We start from the raw sequence: 21,027 nt of genomic DNA on the forward strand, positions 1-21,027 counted from the left end.
AAGCAGCTTTGGGAAATTAACATTTTTCAAAGAATTTGAATATCAAACAACAAACAAATATCAAAAAGAAAATAGTTTTATTGTTATAAATTATTAGATTCAACTAAATGGATGAAAGTGCACTAGGCAGTGCTGCAGGTACGGATTTAAAGTCTTGATAAAGAATATTTTAGTCTGAACAGCATCCTCTTTTTCCATCAAGGTTACACAATAATCAAAAAGATTACTGCACAAGTCTTACCATTATTGGAGAATAAACCATTTCTGAATAACATGGCAAATATTAGCCACTTTTGCTCATAATCAGCAAGTGTTTATGTTGTGATGTCTCCGAAAGACGGCGCTCTGATACCTACATTTGTTGCTCGAATAAAGGTGGTGTGGACACTTATACTACATTTAATTTATGTAATGTAAAATCATTTTTTTCACCTCCATCTCTTTAAAAAATAAAAAAAAAAATCATACCCATACATCATACAGAGTGAGGAAATTATTATACGTGAGCCTGATTAGCAGCTGCAGAGCAACTTTTCCTTTGTGTGAGTTGATGCAGATATGACAGGCTCCATGAATGAGATCAGTCATAGGTTTCTCATTGAGCCTCGTCCAAGTACGACACGTTGCTGGCTCTGCCCGTGACGGCTGGGTAAACACAGACGTGAGGGCAGCTCGAAATGCAAGCACACCTGGCTGATGAACGCATCAGCCAGCACAATCAGGAAGTCATATTCAGGAGTGTAATACAAACCTTAGGTGAGATAGTTAAGCACTTTAGAGTGAAAACAAAAAGCATTTATAGTATAACACATGTAAGAAGTGTGAATCTTCCCATTTAATTCTTCCCATTTAAACCACAGATCAGATCAGTTCATACCTCTGCTTTTATTTAGAGTGGATAAATAACAAAACCGAGATAAGTTTTTTTCTTTTTTTTGCCACAAGTCTGATCTCTTTGATAATGAAAAAAAAATACACCACGTCACTACTGTGATGTATATCCAAGTTCAGTTGCTGCACTGGACTTTCCTTTATTATTACATTTCACCAGGCATGGTGAAGACTATACTGTATATAGTATAGGATGTAAATGATATATAGTCTTTGTGTTAGAACTGTTACGTATTTACTTCTAACTTAAAAATAATTAAACAACAGTACAATTTTTTTTTAAAAATAGAGAGAAAAGCGTTTCAAGATCCAAAGATTTAATTTACCCCTGAATGCACATGAACATATCCAACATTGAAAATACCAACATATTTGTTCTTCCTATTAATAAAGTTTATGCGGAGGCAAAATCTATGGAAGCTCGTTTTCGCCACTCAAAAAAAAAAAAAAACTTATTTTAATTTCAATTTTTATTTCATTTTTAAAAATTTAATTAGGTTCCGAAAGTCTGAGTTATCAATGGGAAAAAATTCAGTGGCAGTAATAAGCCTCCATAGAACTGATGTGAGCTGAGGGGAGTAGTTAAAATATTTCAACTTTACCAAAAAGTTCACTTCATGCTACATGACCTCAGATTCTCCTCAGTGCCGATAAGAAATAAAAGACAAACTTGAGATAATCTCGAGCTGTATAGTTGAACTTTGCTTTGAAACAGAGACAGGAAAAAGGAGAAGGTTTAGATGAACATGAGTAAATGTTTGGGACATTATGTTAAGTTCTAAATTAATGTACTGTAACTTGATTCCTTCTCATCCTGCTGGTTGTTAAGAGTGAATGTTCATGGGTTTCCAGCTATATTCTCTGCAGCTGGTGTGAACACAACATTTCAGACATTAGACATTAGTGATTAGTCAGTGGTGCAACTACCACAGAAGACCTCTATGTGATATGGTTTGGTTTTGTTAAAACACTTGCTACTGTCATCTTCTGACTGCTGCTTGTATGATTAAGAGGAAAAAATGATCTCCTCCTCTTGAAAAGTAATTTATGAGAAAAAAATTTTTTTTCAAAAATAAAGGTCACTGAATGACTAAACAGGAGAACCAGTTCAGCTCTTTTAAACTGAAACTACAGTCACTCAATTTGGATTTCCTGTTTCAGGCACCTACATTCACACCACCTCCTTCGAAGCCCTTAACAGGTACCTCATACTTCCTCGCTACGGGCCTAAAGCTGTGCAGACAGCGATGGATGAGGAAACTTTGTGTGTTGAGGACAAATGAGCAATTTCAGTCACTAAAAGATGATTCACTATCAGAGTTGCTGCCGGCAGCGTCTTGGTCCTCTGAGGTCTTCGTTCCTCCGTCGGGCACGGGGGCATCAGGTGTGCTATGGTCAACAGAGAACAAGTCACATATTGTTTGTCAGTTTATCAGAAAACTGGTAATAACCAGAACAGTAATTTAAAAAACGCTCACTCAAGCAGATTGGGATCCAAACCCTCCATGACCATTTTATTCCGTATGGCCATCACCGGAACCCCCTGTGGCACATTAAACATCACATTAAGGCACAAAACTAAACCGTTACGCAGGTAACCACAGCAGCAGTAATAATAACTCACCACTTGAACCATTTTCAGGTATCGGGCATAGCGCGGGTCTTTGGCCACCGTCATGACGTTCTCTGCAGCCGCTTCTGCTTTTTGCGTCGCTGAAGCTTCTGGTGTGGTCTGAGCAGGCTGCAACATGACACATGCACAGAAACGAAGGCAGAGTGAAGCGGTTTAGATGACAGTAGATATCCTGACAGGTTTTACATTTTCATAGTTTAAGATATGTTTTTAAATCAGGTGATACAATTTTGGAAGTACCTGGAAACATACACATTTCATCACTTTGTTTAGGGGCGTAGTGCTACCTGTTTATTTCTTTAAGGGACCATGTACTAAATATATTAGTCACATGAAAGCAAAAGATGCTTTGTATTAGATTTAGCTACTAGCTACTACTGTCCATCTGCAGGCCCTGGGCAGTTAAAAACCAGTGAAATCACCAAATAACAGATATGCACATGATGAAATACCAAATAAATATGTGCATAGACACACATATAATAAAAAACAAATAGATTTTGCAAAAACAAAAAGAAAATTATAATGAAATTAATTCTCAAAATCCTTTTTTTATCCAAATCATGAGAGGAGAATCTGTGCAAATCTGCAAATCCTTTGGAAGCAAATTCCAAGCTTTATTTTATCTGTTAGGGAAAGTAGACTGTAAAAAAGTGGTGCCTTGCTCAGGCACGCTACAGTGCCCCCTTGTGGTGGACCCGATCGCTCTGCAAATTTGCTCAGAGCATTTGATAACTTTTTGAATGGTGAATGCCAACTTAACAGCAACTTGCTCAAAGACATTACAATGTACATGCAACACTCCCAGCAACAAGATCATAAAAAATGATTGGTGAATACACTAAACAGCAACGGTCCTATGATGGAGCCCTGTGGGATCTCATAGTACAGGATTTCAGTGATGATATTTAGCTTAAATAAATCTTCCCCTGTAAGACCATCTCCTTTGGCATTCAGTCATTCATCACACCTTTCTCTACTTAAACAGGTCCCTTTTCCCCTTTTCCAGAGATTTGTTGCCCCCCCCCCTCTCATCTATTCTCTTTTGTGGTAGAATAATGCATGAAGTGTTAACTGTAAAAAGTAAGTGTGCAACAATACACAAAATTCACAGTTCGGTTCGATACTTTGGTGTCACGGTTCGATATTTTTTCGATACAAAAAAAAATGTTCATGCCTTTTTAATTTGTCATTTATTAAAATTATAAATATATATTTTAACTCAAAAGTACAGTTTTTAAATTTAATGTTGCTGAAACAACAAAGGGATAAAAAAAAAAAAATCTGATTGAGGAATCACTCATCTTTGGAAAGGAGAGTTTATTACAGAGAAATGGCTCTTTCCAAAATAAAAGCTATACTATACGCTTCTTGTTTGTAGCATCCGTGCTTGTTGTTTTTGTCTGCTTCCACTTGTCTTTGCACTAGGATGCTGTTGGAGTAAATGTGCAGTCATATTCGTTGTGTTCCCACTAGTGCTGTCAGCGTTAATCTCGTTGAAATGGCGTTAAAGCCACAACACGGCAAATCTCCGTTAACGAGCTACCACGGATCGCCCCGTGCGTGGGGCTGGACGGCGTCAACACGTTAACGAGCTAACTGCGCTAACACACTAGTTCCCACCAATGTAATTGAGCATTGCGTGGCACAACCGACATACTGTTTTTCTTTTGTCCATGACGCGCTTACCTTCAGGGTCATACGTCACATGAAAACCAAAATAGTTCCAAACACCACATCTGAATGAGGGTGGGGGAGGTTCAATTTGCCATGTTGCAAGGAGAGCTTAACTTCTGTCTCGCTAGCTTGCCCTGCGCTCAGTGAATCTGCGTTCGACTACTCCGCCTAGGCTGCACTGTCGAGCGCAGATCCACTCAGCGCTCAGCACAGACAGCATCGTCAGAAGGAAAGTTGATAAAATTAATTAAAAAATTTGTATTGTTCGATACATATGCGTACCGAACCGAAAGCACTGTATCGAATGGTTCAATATCGATACGAGTATCGTTGCACCCCTAGTAAAAAGATAAATGTTTTGTCTTTAAATAAAAAAGTTTGACTTTTCCACAACATGTTTCTGCAAATGTTTCACAATAAGAGAAATGAAAGCCTGTAAAAGTTTTCTGTTTGAGGTCCTCTTTGCAAGGGATCTTTCAAATAACATTTATGCTCTTTTCATCATCTCATTTACCCTAAACTATCTTCATGTGGCTCTTTTTTAAAATTGCTCCACTGGTAGATATAAATAATACAAGTGGGAGATTCCTGCTTTGAAGTTCTTTCATTTTCACTTCAGTAACAGAGGTGGAGGTCATCAAAACCACTACAATTTGATTATATTCCCAAAAAGAAAAAACACCAAAGTTTAATTTGTCTTCAACTACTTCAGTTTTTTCTCTTTACTGGCTCTCTTGCATTAAAAGAGCTACTCTGGAAACAACTGAACTTCAGCCAGATAAAGCTCCATGGAAATATTCCCTTTCTTCATCTAGAGGAAGAAAAACAAAAACCACATGTGGTGGGACATCATCCCACTGTAGTCAAAACAGTGGAAATTTTTACTTGAATGTCTGGACAACAAATACAGAAGAGAAAAGCTGCTCTGGCTCCCATCGTGTCAAAGATATATTAGAGGAGCCTCTCTCAATGTGGGATTGTCAAGTTGAAAATGGACTAAACAGGTCAGATATTAAGTTCTAATTAGGTGGTCTTGGGGGTGCTTTGAAACCTTTGTCTGCTCACAGGTTTATTTTTAAAACTGTCAAAAAAAATCCTCGACTTTGCAGTTCAGCGAAGCTGGATGGAGCTATGTTTCCATGTGTACGAGTTTGTGTATCTACCTCTTCTTGAGGCGCTGCTACTGGACCATCGATTTGGCTCTGATTGGGGATGATGGGTCCATTGGCCTGTGCAGTCTGCTGCTGCTTACTGAGTCCTTCGACTGTGACGTCCTCCAGTCCAGGAATGGAAGACAACTACACAGAGCACAATATTGCTCCATAAATATCAAGTAAATTGGCATGAAATTAAGATAATGTTGCACTGCAGCCTGCAGAGGCTTCAGAACTCACCTTGGCCTCCAAAATGCACAGGCTGGTTTCTATCTGCTGTATGCGAAGAGATATGTTTGCAAGTTTCTGGGGGAAGATGTTATACAACAGTTCAGGATTTAAGTGTTACAGACATTTTTTGTTTCATGACGAGAACAGAAGAGAAATAAAGATAAACAAACCTCTTCACACACTGTGGAAAAGCGGTTAAGGAAGCGGACAGTGTGTGCAACAAATTGATTGAGATAGGCAACAATTTTTCTCTGCTGGATCGCAGGAACCTGAAGGAAACACAGGAAAAGGAATTTAAGGTAGAAGGAACATAAGTGTAATATAACAAGGAAATGAAACAACTCCCAGTCCAATCTCCCCTTAAAGCAACTTCTCCTCCCTAGGCTGCACACATCTTCTTTCCCCTGCTCCTTTTAGGTGTCGGCACATCAGATCATTCACCTCCACTTCACCCTGCCCTGAAAATCATCCTCCTTCACTTCATCCATGAACCCCCTCTGTGGTCTTTCCCTTTTGCTCCTGCCAGGCAGCTCCACGTTTAACACCCTTTGTCCAATATATCCCTCCTCTGCACATCCAAACCATGTCCGCCTTGTCTCCAGGTCCACCCTGATCACTCCCAATCAAAATCTGAACATTTTCATCTTTTTAACAACTTCTTTAGTAGTGCTGTCTCCAAACGATATATATGCCATTTCATATTTTATTGTTATGTTTTGCTTTCTTTTTATTTTCTCATTTTCTGTCTTTTATAACCTTTTAATCAGTTTTTTGTGAAGTATCTTGCTTTTAAACGTGATGCAAAAATATTTTTATTATTCTTGTGAAAAAAAATAATGAGTAGAACAAGTTTAACATACTGACAGTCATTCACAGGCAACTTCAAATGCTGAATGCAAAATATACCACTTATATTTCACAAGAGCAAAACAGCATTTTAGATTAGCTAATATTGCCCAGAACGGTTAATAAAATAAAAAGCATCCCTTCCCGAAAAACAGTTATTTATACAAAAGACAGACATTTTCACTTCATAGATTTATTTTAAACAAAACTGTTTAAAAAAAGATAAGCGTAAGTATATCTCTTTGCAAAGGTTAAATCTGTTAACCTGGAAGATCAAGTGTAGAAACAACATATATTCACTTCAGAAAAAAAAAATCCCACATTTATCAGGGAAATTGAACTACAAGCGCTTGCGACAGTCATATCTGTTAATGACTTACAAGCTATAGGCTTCTATCACCGATAAACAGCCTTTGTGTTATCTTACTTCTTAAACAAAACATATGTCAAGCAGCTCTGCTTGTGCCTGCTTTCATTTCCTCACCAGCTACTCAAATAGCTATGTTAGCTAACTAGTCAACGCCAACCTTGGTAAGGTCGACTCCAGAGCCCACGATGGGCAGCCCGTCCTCGTCCATGTTGGATGGCTGAAGATTAAAGTGCACTTTCAAATTCAGCAGCAAGAAATTTCACTGCAAAAAAGACCGAAAACAGGTTATTAAAACATTTACATATGTGAAACGGTTCACGTGACTCTGGGTTGCGTGATCACGTCCTGACGTCACCAACTGCGTAGCAGAAGTCTGCCTCGAAGTCGCACTTCAAAAACCCTCGAGCCTGTATTTTTTTTTAACCCTGTATTTTTTCTTGTTCCCCGCTTTACCTAAATTATATGCACTGTCAACCGCCATGTTTGTATTTTTCTGTAAATTGTTTGTGTTAAAATAAAGTTAAGAGGGGGTGGTGGGTTGGGTGTTACTTCAAAGTAAAAGTTGAACTTTTGCTACATTCGGAGCTAATTGTAATTTAGCCATGAAAATATCATTGTTGTATAGAATTTGCATTTATTTAGTTATTTATTTATAGGTTTTTGACAACAAAAAATAAAGAACAGATTATAGGAGGCAAGCAAAACAATGAACTCAAACAATGAGGTCTTCATTATCAGATAATGTTCATGCTTTTTAAATTAAAAAAATCTCAGTTAAAAGAATGCTTGGAGTTATATTGTTGCAAATTTTAATTCTTTAAATCTTGCTTTGTTAGATAGGAGATATTTTTACTTTATTACGGTCTACTGTTTTGTTTTTGTTTTTTTACATGGACATGAATATCGTGGTACTGACTGCCAAGAACAAGGGTGATGTACAGAGCTGTAGTAACTACAGAGGGATAAGGCTGATGTGCCAAACCGTGACGCTATGAGAAGGAATTCTACAAGCTAGGTTAAGAAGAGAGGTGAAGATCAGTAAGCAGCAGTATAGCTTCATGCTGGGGAAAGGCATGCAGATGCAATGTTTACTTGTTTACTTACTTTTTAATTTATGTAACATTTGAATTACAAATTTTTTTAGGATTTGTAGGATTAGGAAAGTCTGTCCTATCTTGTCTTCCAACTAAAAACAAAACTGTAAGAAATTAATGTCAGCGAGATAAGTCGCCTGTCAGCTTTGATATTTTTATTTTGAAAAGCGGAATCGGAGTATAAGCGTTGAGGAAACGGTGCTTGCGTCCGAACAGCGCATGTTAGCTGCTAACTAAAACAAAACAACTTAACACCTAATTTTCGGCGCCACAAGAGGCACAGTGCACCCATGGAGGTTCTCGACTCTGCAGAGAAAACAAACGGTGGGTACAGTGGCAATCTGAACCAGCTGCGATATAAAGTAAGCTACGTCTATGCCGGTTACACAGTTAGCGGGGGCCGTCTATTTAAAGGAATCGTGATACGCACGATTTAAGCTTTAGCATGAAAAATAAATCAATTATTTTCAGTTTTTTTTATTATTCTGTCAAGTATTATGCTTAATTTATTGTCTAAACCATAGGTGATGATATATTTGAAGAATCGCAATTTAAAACTCCTTTTATTAAGGGCGGCCCAGCAATTATTCGGGTTCCCAAGCTTATGGCTGTTTAAATGCAGGGCAAAAAAAAATACATATGTGTGCACTGCTTTACCTGAGAAAATTATTACCATAGTAATATATGAACAGCACTGAATTAAATGAATAACATATGTATTGTTATAATGTGAGTTCTGGAGTTTAAAGCTGATTGCTGCCCTCTAAAGACCATTTGTTACATTACACCTTTATGTTTTAGATCCAAGCCTGTCTCTCTCATCCCTCCAACTCCTGGTGCCACCTCTGCAGCTTCTGTCTGCCTCCATGTGGCAGCTGGTGAAGCAGAAAGATGTGATGAACTACCAGAAGCTGCAGGAGTTCGTGTTCACAGTGACAGAGGCGATTCCTGGTCTGATCAGCCACAGGCAGAGAGCCCAGCTCATCCTCGGACTCAGAGCGAGGGTGAGGAGGTAGTCTGGCTGACATGCCATCCATGTATGTTTATTTTGCTGCGTTGATTCTGTAAAAACTCAGTTTATTGATATTTCAGTTGATACTGGAGCTTTGCAAAGGCTCGACACGCGGTTCTGTTGATTCTCAAGCAATCCAGAGCCATTTGGACAGACTCCCAGTAACCTCTGAAAACACAGATGTAAGTACGTTAAAGAGAAGCGGATAAAATAAAGTGTGCCCAGTACTTTTTTCAAGATATCACTTCAATTTGTTGCAGTATAGGGATGCAGAGGTGAAAACAACAGAGTCTACTTTTGTCGCTCTGGTTCAAAGTCTGCTGAAAGATCCAATTGAGAGGGCATATTTTTTTCAGGTAGGACATATTTTAGTATTTCATATCTTTGCTTGAAAATGCTCAGAATAAAAATAACATCTTATTATCTTACAGGAAGTGTTTCCAGTGGAATACGGTCCACAGTATGACTCAGCACTAAATATGTTATTATGGAATCTGCTCTCCAAGCTGGAAAAGTTGCTTCCAGTACCAGACCTAAAGCAGGTATTCAGTCAGATAACATAATTGTTTCAGGTGATTTTCAGCGGGTTATATTAACATTGTGCTGTGATTACAGACTGTAGCCTGGCTGGACTCAGCTCCTTCTGTTTTGGGGGAATGCATTCAGTTGTCAACTGAAGATCTGAGCTTTATCTACCAGCACTACAAAAGTTCAGGACTACTGAAAATGGCATGTAAGTAAAATGGCCTGTATTTGTATAGCGCTTTACTTTAAGTAGAGCTGCAGCAGTTTTCACAATCAACAAAACTATGAAGCAAGATGTTGCATCATCACAGCTGGGTTAAAAAGTCAGATTTAAAGTTGCATAATTAGTTCTCACTTCTTAATATTTCAAGATCAGTGGATAAATTCATAGCAACAGGTTTGTAGTGTATAGTAATGCACTTTATCAGAACTTTCTGAGATATAATGCTTATCTTAACAGGCCCTGTTTAAAGACCTATTAGTGTCATATTACCTAATGAGGTCTTTGCCCTCTCTCTGCGGGCTTACTTATGGTTCTTAGAGTTTTTAGAGGTAGAACAGGAGGTAGAGTCTTCGGCTATCAGGCCCCTCTTCTGTGGAACCAGCTCCCAGTTTGGATTCTGAAGACAGACACCCTCTCTACCTTTAAGATTAGGCCTAAAACTTTACTTTTTGATAAAACTTATAGTTAGAGCTGGATCAGGTGACTCTGAATCCTCCCTTAGGCCTTGATTTTACTCTGTTATGGAGAGGAACAGCTAAAGCACCAACAGCCGAGCACTCATTCCTGTTTTACTTGTTAAAAGCCCACTTAAAGTCCACCTGGTATGCATGTATAGTTGGTGCATTTCAATATGTGAGGATCACATCTCCATGTAACCCTCACAATCACCATCTGATGACCAGATTATGTCAAATAGACCCTAGTGGACTCATTGTGATGCAATAGGCTTAGACTACTGGTTTGCTTTCCTTAACTCAACTGTGACAGCACTGACAGCACCTCCCTCAGCCTATTTCTGCGTGAGGTTTCATTCTGTTAAATACTTTTTTTTGTCCTCATAGGTGGTTGTGTGATTGTCAGTTTCTTTCTAAAATTGGAGGGTCTTTCCATCACGATATAAAGCACCTTGAGGCGACTGAATTGGCGCTATATGAATAAAATTGAATTGAATTATCTAAAGTCTAAACACCCACCAAATCTCCAGCAAACCATTTGGGGTTAGGTGATGTTTCACTCACATGCTAAACAAATAAATTTCCAGAAACTAGAAGTTGTTATTTTTCAAATGAAGTCTCCTTCATACATTTTGGCCTTGCAGTTATTCATTGATGGGATTTTCCATTTGGTTTTTCTAAACGGGGAAAATTCCACGAAGAGAGGTGAATATTAACTCAACCTTAGCTCAAAGTGGGATAGGGGTGACCTGATGGCTGTTAAGTGACAAAGCTATTTTAGTGACATTTCCTAATGTAATAAATTATATTTTTAATCTTTTTTATGCCAAAAGAAATTAAAAAACACAAGTTGTATAAACAAAACTAAATGTATTTAATCCTCTTCTTGTTTGCCATGTTTGAGTGAATTGTGTATTACAGTATGTTAACATAATTTTGACACCAAAATATAGAGGTGCTCGTGACTTCCTAATGCTTTTATCAGCAAACTTTAAATGACAATTTCTGAGAATATATCTAAGTGTCCTCTCAGGTTCAATGTTTTGAAGAGAAGGTTTGAGAGAAAAGGTTGAATTGGCTTGGAAATACAATCAAATACATCATATTACTTTGCATATAAATGAACTCAGTCATTCCATATTCTATTGTATATATTTATGTTTTAGACTGATACCACAAAATGATAGTGTAACCAGGCTTTAACCTACTTTGATTCCCACATATTTGTAACACGTCAACTAAATGTTTAATAACAGATACAATAGATGTCGTGTTCATCGCACCTAAATACATTTGTTTGTATTATATACGTGTGTGTGTGTGTGTACTATTATTAGTATACACTTTATACTCTTACTTCCTAGTACCTGAGTCTGTTTTGATTGGCACTATATAAATAAAATGAATTGAGAGATTTTGTTCACATATGTCTCTCTCTGCAGTAGCTGATGAGTCTCTTTTTTGCAGACGGTCCTTCTTCCACTGCTGGTAACTCCATCATGTCTGCATTATCAATCCCTCCCTCACAAAAGACAAACGTATCAGTTGGACTGGACGCCATCCATAACTACGCTAACGTATTGAACCCAGTCACTTTAGTGGGAACCGACCAGTACAGCGTGGTCACCGTTTACACTGAAGTGGAAGTCGGAGCAGCTGAGGTGGATGAGCAAATGATGGAGTCGGCTGCAGTTCAAGTTCAGACAGATTTCTATGAAGAGGAGATAGTGGCTGTAAGTGCTGATAGCGCTGGCGACGAAGAGGCTCCTGCTGTGAGGGCTGAAGAAACGAGTGAGACTGTGGATGTAGCGAAAGCTTTGGAGACGTTGACGAGAACCTTTGCATTAAGGGGGCAAGACGTACTCACAGAAAAGAACAACCAGTCATCCATAAATGACGATCTTGAACCAGGAAAGGGAACAGATGAAGGAAAAAGCCATGAAGGGCTTGAAATAAGTGACCAAGTGACTAAAGGGAAACGGGAAGTCATTGCAGAAGAAGTGACAGATGAGTTCCAGCTTGGAGGCATAGAGAGAAATATATGCGCAGACCTGAAAGATAATTCATTTTCTGCTCAAGAAATGGCAGAAATCCAGACCGAAATGTCGGAAGCACAGGAGTCTGACACGTCAGGAAACATGCGCAGATCCACACGTCTGCAACTAAAGACTTCGCCGAGTTGCAACGAGACGTGTAAAATAAAAAGGACAACAAGAGAAAATCCTGAAGAACCAAAAATGTACAAAAACATTATTTTCATTCCAAATATCTTTAGCAGAAATGTACACCTTATTAGAATAACAAAAAAAATCTGATTAATTTGGTTATGTTGATCTTGGGTATAGCTATTATAATCTAAAGATGCACTTTTTAATTCATGCTCATCCATTTAAGTATGGTTAAAATATTCCTGGTCACGGTTAAAATAATATAAGAAAATAGGTCATTACTGTCATGTCTGGTTGGTAAATGTGAAGCCACACCCAGCATCCTTAAACGCTTGCTCTGGATCGGTGCAAATGTTAAAAAATAAATAAATCTGCCCGTCAGCACTGCTAAAACCTCACTAATTAACATGTTATAGGCTGGACGATTCCCTGGTTTTAACGTCTTTGTGCTCACTGGAGCATATTTAGTACACAGATATGAGCAGCTTCTCATCTGCAGATCAAGTTTGCATGCAGTCATTGTGGACATGAATATCGGGGTAATTTTGAGCTTTTAATGATTTCCTTGATTTGTTCTTTTTCCAAGGTGAAATGATTGTACAGCATACATATTTAATTACTTTAAAAAGCAAGAATTTGTTGTACTTGTGCACCCAAAAGCTCGAAATTACCATGATATTAATCCCTATGATGAGTGCATATAAACTGCTGTATCCCAGGACAAGATGACAGACTTTGAAAGGATTTTTATGTGCTTTATGTACTTTAGCATTCTGATTAAACATTTATGGTTTCCTGTTACACTTTCTTCTACTTGTTCATATCACAAAAATGTGAGAAGTCTGAGAGATTTTCCTTTAAATATTGTGACACAGTGTTTTGATTTCTCCAGGAGCACTGCTGATGGATCAGCTGCCCCTTCTGTGATAGCCATCAAAGGATCTGACAAAGGTGATGTGATGTCAAGAAGAAAACAATGTTGAACTTCTTAAATAAATCCACTCATGTATCTGTTCCTTTATTTTAATGCAGGAGATTCACACGAGATGACGTCTATCATCTTCACCTGTTCGCAGTGTCCTTTCCATAACTCGGATGAAAACAGTCCTCCACACTTCCACATGCAGAGCGTTCGCAAAGAAGCATACAGGACTCTCTCAGGAGTTAAATTTACACCATCCCCCTCCAGCACAGATGAAATATTTACATCTATTAAACTTTTTCCCAGAGGAAACTCGGAGGAGAGAAAAGCAGAGCAGCCAGAGCAAAGCAGAGAGAGTGTTTCTCAGTTGCACGGCCGTCAGAGATCACTCACATGCGAAACATGCGGTAAGACGTTCACCCGGACATCGGATGTCAGGAGACACCAGCTCACTCACACGGGAGAGAGACCGTTTCACTGCTCGCAGTGTGACCGAACCTTCCAGCACTCGTGGGATCTGGCGAAGCATGAGAGCAAACATCACGGCGTAGCCATCTCCTTCACCTGCCAGGTATGCAGGAGCTCCTTCGCTAACCTGAGGGCGTTGACTGTCCACCATAAAAAGTCTCACTCGCAGGAGAGCCAGCTGCCTCAAATGTGCTCCATCTGCAGTCAGAGTTTCCCGACTCCGTCTGAGCTGCTGGAGCACAGGAAGTCCCACGTCACCGCTAAACGCTACATCTGCCAGCAGTGCGGCGAAGGCTTCGACACCCTACTCGCACGCTCTCAGCACAGGCAGATGCATCAGGTGAAGCGTCAGTTTAAATGTCCACATTGTGAGAAGACGTACACTCGGAGGTCTGACGTTAAGAGACATCTGTCCACCCATACTGGGGAGCGACCCTACCAGTGCAACCAGTGCAGCAAACGATTCTCGCTGCGCTTCATGCTCATCAAACACCTCCGTGTTCACACGGGTGAGCGCCCTTTCCAGTGCTCCCACTGCCCAAAGAGGTTCACCTTGGTGTCTGTGCTGGCCAGACATGAGAGGATGCACACCGGGGAGAAACCCTTCCTCTGTTCTCAGTGCGGGAAAGGCTTTTTGTCACAGGGCGAGCTCTCAAAACATCACAGGTCACACGTGGACGACAGGCCGTACTCCTGCCCTCAGTGCGGGAAGCGCTTTAAGAGCAAGAAAACACAGCAAGAGCACATCGTCTCACACACTGGGGCCCGCCCCTACCCCTGCACTTACTGCGGGAAGGGCTTCACCAAACCCTACGCCCTCACCAGACACAACCTGATCCACACAGGAGAGCGGCCATTCCCCTGTGGACACTGTGAGAAGTCCTTCCTCACCCTCAGTGAGGCTCAGTTGCATCAGAGAATCCACACGGGGGAACGCCCGTATCCCTGCGACACATGCGAGCTGAAGTTCAAGAGCTCGTCTGAGCTGGCACGACACAAACGCAGCCATTCTGGCTTAAAGCGGGTGAAGCCGCGCTGCGAGCGGTGCATGATGACGTTCGCATCTAAGGCCAAACTGAAAAAACACATGGAGACACATAGAGACGAAGGAGACACAGTGCAGTCTGTAGAGACCAAGGAATGAAACTTGTAACAGAAACTCCCAGAGGTTAAATAAGTAGGGTGGGGAAGGAATATTTTGTTTAGATGTTTAGATTTATATAATTGGAGAAAATATATTTTATGCAGATCAGGAGCGAAACAACAGGCCCTCAGCTTGTCAGCAAAATCGATTTTTTCTTTTAAAAAAATAAATTTTTATATTGGCAGTTTTACTCTTTTCACTTCACAACAAGGAAATCATATTCAAAATACTTTCAAACGGAAGATGAACAAAAACTGCTCCTGTAGTGGACTTTTTCACTGCATGTACTGCCTTTTTCCTTCTTTGTGTTGCCATTGTACTATTGCCCACCTGAAACCAAAGATACTACCAGCAGGTAGTAAAGAAAGGAAAAACATGATTTTCTAGACTTCTTGGAGAACTGTTGTCATCAAACATTAAAATGAGCATCATGCAATAAATCATCCTTTTATGATGTATGTAATGTTTCTTTTTTTGCTGAGAAAGTGTTGTATGTTGGATTGCATTCAACTTTAAGGCCAAACCAAGCAACCTCAAAGGGTTACATAGTTCAGTGTTGTGATGAGTAACAATGACAGGAAATCAGAGGTTGATATCTCGGCGGCTACTGAATGCATTATTGTGAAATGTGGTCAGACATGCACATCCTCCCCTCAGGACTATTTATAATACCTGTACAGAAACAGGTTTTCTGTCACCGCCATTGCCTTACATCTGTAGTGATAATTCTGCTCATTAGTAAGTCTTAGCGCTTTGTTGCGGTAAGTTTCTTCCATTTAGGCCTTAATAATTTAAGACGATAAAAGACCTGAACATACACAACATGCAAAATGCATGGACGGATTATGAAAGTTTAGGGCCTCTGGGCACATGTATCTTCCTCACTCATCCCACAGAGAAGCTGAAAACCACGCAGAGTTTTGGTAGTTTTGTCTCACCAAATAGACAGTTTGCTGATGTTCTACAACATTTTGTCTCATTACAGTCATGTTTTATCCTATGTTGGATCTTTGTGTATCATTTGATTGTTTTTTTTAATCTCTTTATCTTTCTGTGTCTCGGTTTTTGTTTCATATCTCATTTTGCACCACTGATCATAAATGCACCCTCTCCAACTTTTCATTGCTCTTTGAGGTCCTTTATGTTCTGTTTGTCTCTTCTTCTTTCTTTTTTTTTGTTTGATTTTGTGTCTCTGATTCAGTTTTGTCCGATCACCATCTCGTTTTGTGACATACACGAGGGGCCCATTTAGGACCTGCAAGCAAGCCTTAATTTGTTTAAATGTGGAACTCTTGCGAAAACGTGCTTGGTGACATTTGGTGCTGTTGAGGTGACCTTGAAAAATGATTCTGCATGTCAGGTGATGTGTCTTCTTTATTTGTGTCGGCAGTTCACATAAAAACCAAATGACTCATTGATCTGATGGTTATGGTGTTATAAAGATGATAAACATAACCTAATTTCCTTCACACAGCTCCAGCTGTCTGTGGTAAAAAGCAGTCTGTCCCCTTCATTTTCTGATAGAGTTCCTCATACACTAACTGAGAACTAATGGTGTTCGGTGTCTATTTTAAAACATTGGAAAATTTTCCATAACTTCATGTAAATTTTCTGCTATGGTACAAGGCTGTTGTGAAGATTGTGAGGATGCTCTCTGCATCGATGCAGTCCAGAAGAACTCTTAAGAACACAATCTCAGACTGTGAACCGCCTCCATACATGTAGCCTCTTTGTTCTTGTGGGTGTCATGGGTGGGTTGCCACAAATTAAGTGTGGCAAAAGCCTGATCTCTCCCATAAATCTGATTTGCCCTCCTGTGCACCAAGAAAAATATATGCTGTCATATGAATGCAACAGTGGATAATGAAATTTCCTTGGTCCCTGTTTTTGAGCTTCTTGAATATTTGGGGGTTTCTGGTTTAGTATTTTTGATGTTGTGGTCTCTATATTGTGTATTATTATGTCTTCTGGTTATAGTGTTATATTTATTTTCCTGGGCTTATGATGAATCCTGTTTTCTGTGCCGTTAGTTTTCTGATTGCTTAGTTGATTGATTGGTTAATTCCCTTTTGGTATTCCTCTTCTATTTTTTTTAGTCTCGTCTCTTTCTGTTTTAACTTCTGTCTTTGTGTCAAGTTTCCATATGTTAGTGCTGGTCTCAGTATTAGTGTCTTCCTGTTATATTTTGATAGGCCTATGTGCACCGTGTTCCATTTTGCTTTCCCTGTCTCTTTAGTCTGTAATTAGTGTAAGCTTTATAACTTCCTGTTTCCTCATTACCCTCGGTGTATATATTGTCTCAGACTTCCCTCGCTCTTTGTTGTGTTCTCCCTCTAGCTGTGTGCTGTTTGTTCTGTGTGGGTAATATAAAGTTTTTATTGATTTTGACCTTGACCTTTGACCAATTTTCCCAAAATTAAATCAGTGTTGTATCTACCGTCACATAAAATTTGACAATGATATCTTGAAAACTGTTGATGTTCGAAAAAGCATGTTCAAAAGGAGAACTGTATATTATTACATTATAATATATTGCTATATTAGTACCATTTATCTCTGTTGAGATGTTGTTGTACCTAATTTATTTATTTATTTATTTTTAATTATACTGTTTTTTGTTCTTGATTCTTTTCTTCTTTTTTTCTCTCTCTCTTTTCCCACCAAAAAAAACAGAAGAATTGGTAAGCAGAGCCGCGTCTTGATGCATGCTCAATCATCCAGGTAAGTAAATCCCAAAAGGTTCGTTCTATACATCTGGATGTAGCGTTTTCAGTGGGAGAATCTTCTTCAGTCTCAGCTGACTGCAGGTTTCCCCAATCTTAGAAACAGGACATTTGCACAACAACTGAACCTAGTCTACTCAATGAACAATGGTCTGTGAGGTCAGTTCCTTTATCATTAATATGCAAATTGCCATGACCATTGATTAAGCAGATTCACATTATAAGGTCAAAAAATGATCATAATTAACTTTGATCAAGTGATTCTAAATAAAGTAAATTTAGAAATTGTTTATATAACACTCTAAGTGACTGACCTGGAACTTTCTTACTTGTATGTGGTGTTGTCGTCCTTTAGTAATGGCATATATGATGCTTACTTTGTGGTCCAGACCATCCAAAAAGCTTCACTAGTGGTGAGTGAAATTCTAGCACTACTTAGCAGATGCTGTCTGTGTATCTGTGCTTTGTACCGCTAAAGTTAAAGATTGCTAGCATTAGCGCATATTATAGCACTCCACTCTTTCATCCTAATATGGTCACTTCATGGTTCAAAAACACAACAAAGTGATAGCTAAAATGCTAACACTAAAGAGTCGAAATATGTAAAAGCAATGAGTGACATCTGCAGCTGAGCATTAGAGCCGAATTAAGAAAAAAAATCTTAGTGTTCATTTTGAGAATACGGTTGAAAGTTTTTTGAGAAAAAAGTCCAAATGTGGAGATTTAACCTGATGTTCTAAGTCAAACAACTGCCATGGTTGCTATACGCTCTACAAAATGCCTCATGTAGATGAATTTGTGAAACAACTTGATTAGCCAGCTTAGCTAATGTTAGCAATGTACATTTTCTAATCTTCAGGTTTCTGTTGCCATACCTCCCCTGTGTTCCGCTCTTCATGTTTAGACACTCATGTCTTCATGTTTTATCTCGTTTGGTCCTACTTTTCTCTCGTCTGTTTTGTTCTTATATCTGCCCCAGTGTCAAGCGTGTCTTCTTCTCAGTGTGTTTTCTGTTTTATCGTGCTAGTCTCTTGCCCTGTGTTCAGTGTGTTCAATTTTGCTTCCCTCATCTCGTTATGTCTATTAATTCCAGCTTTGTTCCCCTGTGTTTCCACTTCCCTATATCACCCTGATGTGAATATAAGATAAGATAACTTTTATTAGTCCCACATGTGGGAAATTTGTTATATAGTGTCAGTTTTCCTTTGTCCTTTAGTGCATTTTTTGCCTGTCTGGCTCCTTCTATGTTCCAGGTTTTAGGTTTTTCTATGTTCTTTATGTACCACACCCTTAGTGTTTAATTTCACCCAGTTGAAGTTAGTTACTCTAGTCTCAGCTTACCTTTTGTTAAGATTCAGTTTCAGCCTCTTTATCTGCATTTGGGACTCAAATTTTGGGTCCTCATCCTTACTCCACATGATTTGCGCACCCAGACCGTGACAAGACTTTCTTTCTAATTTCATTATTTCCACTTTATTCTTAAAATAGAATTTCAAGTTTTGACTTGAAAATGAACACTAATACTTGTTTTGTTTTGTTTTTTAATCAGTGTGGCCTAGCCCCTCTTTAATTTGGTCTGTGGATAATTCCCAAACAAAGGTATCTGTAAAAGCGTAAACATGTCATGGTCCTGAGTCTGCCGACTCAGTGTTTTGTGTTTCTTTATGCTTTTGTTTATCCTGAGTATGTATTCTGTTATGATTTGCCAGTTGTTAGGTTACTGTTCTGTGCTTACCCTGGTCCCACTTCTGTGTTCTGTCTGTCTATGGCAGGGGTGGGCAATCTCAGTCCACGAGGGCCGGTGTCCCTGCAGGTTTTAGATGTGTCCTCGAACCAACACAGCTGATTTAAATGGCTAAATTAGCTCCTCAACATGTCCTGAAGTTCCCCAGAGGCCTGGTAACGAACTAATCATGTGATTCAGGTGTGTTGACCCAAGGTGAGATCTAAAACCTGCAGGGACACCGGCCCTTGTGGACTGAGATTGCACACCCCTGGTCTATGGTGTCACACTGTCTGTTTGTGAATCTGTCTGTTTAGTTAGTTCAGTGTCATGTCTGGTTCTCTGTGTCTGAGTTTCCTGTTTTATTCTGAAAGTCCCTGTCTCGTGTGAGTGTGTTCAGTTTACGTTTCCCCTGTCCCGTCAGCTCTGACTTCTTCCAGGTGTGTTGCCCTCCTGTCTCTCATCCCCTGATTTCTTTAGTTCCCTGTCATCCCTCACTGCCTATTTGCCACTACACCACCCTGTAAATAAACATCACTCGAATCATGAGTCATCACCTGCATTTTGGGTCCTCCTTTCCTCCAACACCACACAGCTCGCCTCGGCAGCCGTGGCAAAACATGTGTCACATTCCTGCGCTCACCACAGATCCCAGGAGATCTGAGATTGGCTGTGTTATGTTTCTCTCTGCGTGCAGATGGCCACTTGGCGTGATGGTCGAAAACATGAAAAGATTAATATTTTATAAGAAGTAAGTGGTGTGTAGATTTTTGGCCATTTTTAACATCCTATAAATTACAAAATGTTTGAAGTCACCAGTCAGTCTCACTTTATCCCAGTCCCACTAAAATTTCATAAAAGTAGAACGACATTCAACGATATTCAAATCTTTTTTTTTTCTTTTTGGATGTAGTCCACAGCTTTTGTAATTTTTTATACTTTGGTAAAAGTATTTCAAACACCAAAACAATTTCTCTAAGATTTAAAGAATTTAAAAAAAAAAAAAAAAAAAAAATCAGCATTTGGGAAACATTATCTCTGCAAAGATTTCTAGGACAATTCAGAGGCTCATTACTAAAAAGGCCAAGGCTCTTCCAGAAATTTTGATTTAAAAAAATAAGCCTGTATTATGTAAAAGCACCCTCAACAGGGAAGTTTGAAATGATGTGTAAAAATAAAAAAAAAACAAAAGAAGAAAAAGCAAAACTGGCTTAGATCCCAAACTGCCACAAAATGAGATCAGTCTTCTCCTGCCACTTTTTCTGGGTATTCCCTCTCTGTCATCATGTCAGTATTATGGTTATCCTTATAAAAAGAGGAAGTTGAATGTGGTTAATTAACCGAGATGTTTTCATTAGCTCTGACTAGGCAGGTAGGTGATTGGTGGAGAGGGCATGCCAAGCAGGAGTCACCAGAATAAAAATGTCTCTGTCATATTAATGGGAGACTAACTGAAGCAGAATAATAGTGGGTGAGGTAGTGGGTTTCTATTTTTAACTTGCCTTTTACTCACTTTATATTTTCGTTTGTTTTTTCTACTGAACATCATTAAAATACATAAGTATCAGTGTTTTTGTGCTACAATAATAATACCAGTGCAGTCCTGATGAAGCAGAATAGACTTGTTTGTATTTTTAAAAACAATATGTAGTATCTAAGGGTCTTTTAAGCTTTTAAAAATAACCTTTTACTGCACTTATCCTGGAATCATTTATTCTACAAATGGAAAACTGTAAAAGTCAAAGGGATGGCTCCTCCACACCGAGAG

At 39.1% G+C, this 21,027-nt stretch overlaps 2 protein-coding genes across 3 annotated transcripts; one reads left to right on the plus strand and one right to left on the minus strand.

The window, feature by feature from the left end:
- Nucleotides 1-60: 60 nt before the first annotated feature.
- On the minus strand, nucleotides 61-7,158 carry washc3 (WASH complex subunit 3). Its single transcript, XM_085251220.1, has 7 exons — nucleotides 6,960-7,158; nucleotides 5,757-5,855; nucleotides 5,596-5,661; nucleotides 5,365-5,499; nucleotides 2,516-2,632; nucleotides 2,370-2,434; nucleotides 61-2,280 (listed from the first exon to the last, which is right to left on the minus strand). Exons 1-7 carry the CDS (start codon nucleotides 7,008-7,010, stop codon nucleotides 2,181-2,183), a joined length of 633 nt encoding a protein of 210 aa, XP_085107346.1. The 5' UTR covers nucleotides 7,011-7,158; the 3' UTR covers nucleotides 61-2,180.
- Nucleotides 7,159-8,060: 902 nt separating this feature from the next.
- LOC146555604 (uncharacterized) lies at nucleotides 8,061-19,290 on the plus strand. Of its 2 annotated transcripts, XM_085251217.1 has the most exons (9): nucleotides 8,061-8,220; nucleotides 8,698-8,900; nucleotides 8,989-9,090; nucleotides 9,169-9,264; nucleotides 9,340-9,450; nucleotides 9,524-9,641; nucleotides 11,579-12,350; nucleotides 13,172-13,230; nucleotides 13,312-19,290. In XM_085251217.1, exons 1-9 carry the CDS (start codon nucleotides 8,187-8,189, stop codon nucleotides 14,811-14,813), a joined length of 2,997 nt encoding a protein of 998 aa, XP_085107343.1. In that variant the 5' UTR covers nucleotides 8,061-8,186; the 3' UTR covers nucleotides 14,814-19,290. The 2 variants fall into 2 exon arrangements, with proteins under 2 accessions (XP_085107343.1, XP_085107344.1); XM_085251218.1 differs by lacking the exons at nucleotides 8,061-8,220; nucleotides 8,698-8,900 and having other exon boundaries at nucleotides 9,024-9,090; nucleotides 9,174-9,264.
- Nucleotides 19,291-21,027: the final 1,737 nt, after the last annotated feature.

This window comes from Mchenga conophoros, linkage group LG17, assembly GCF_057382185.1.
Source record: "Mchenga conophoros isolate Kocher_MC1m ecotype Shallow Benthic linkage group LG17, M_conophoros_male_GT1.1, whole genome shotgun sequence".
NCBI classification, from domain to species: Eukaryota; Metazoa; Chordata; class Actinopteri; order Cichliformes; family Cichlidae; genus Mchenga; species Mchenga conophoros.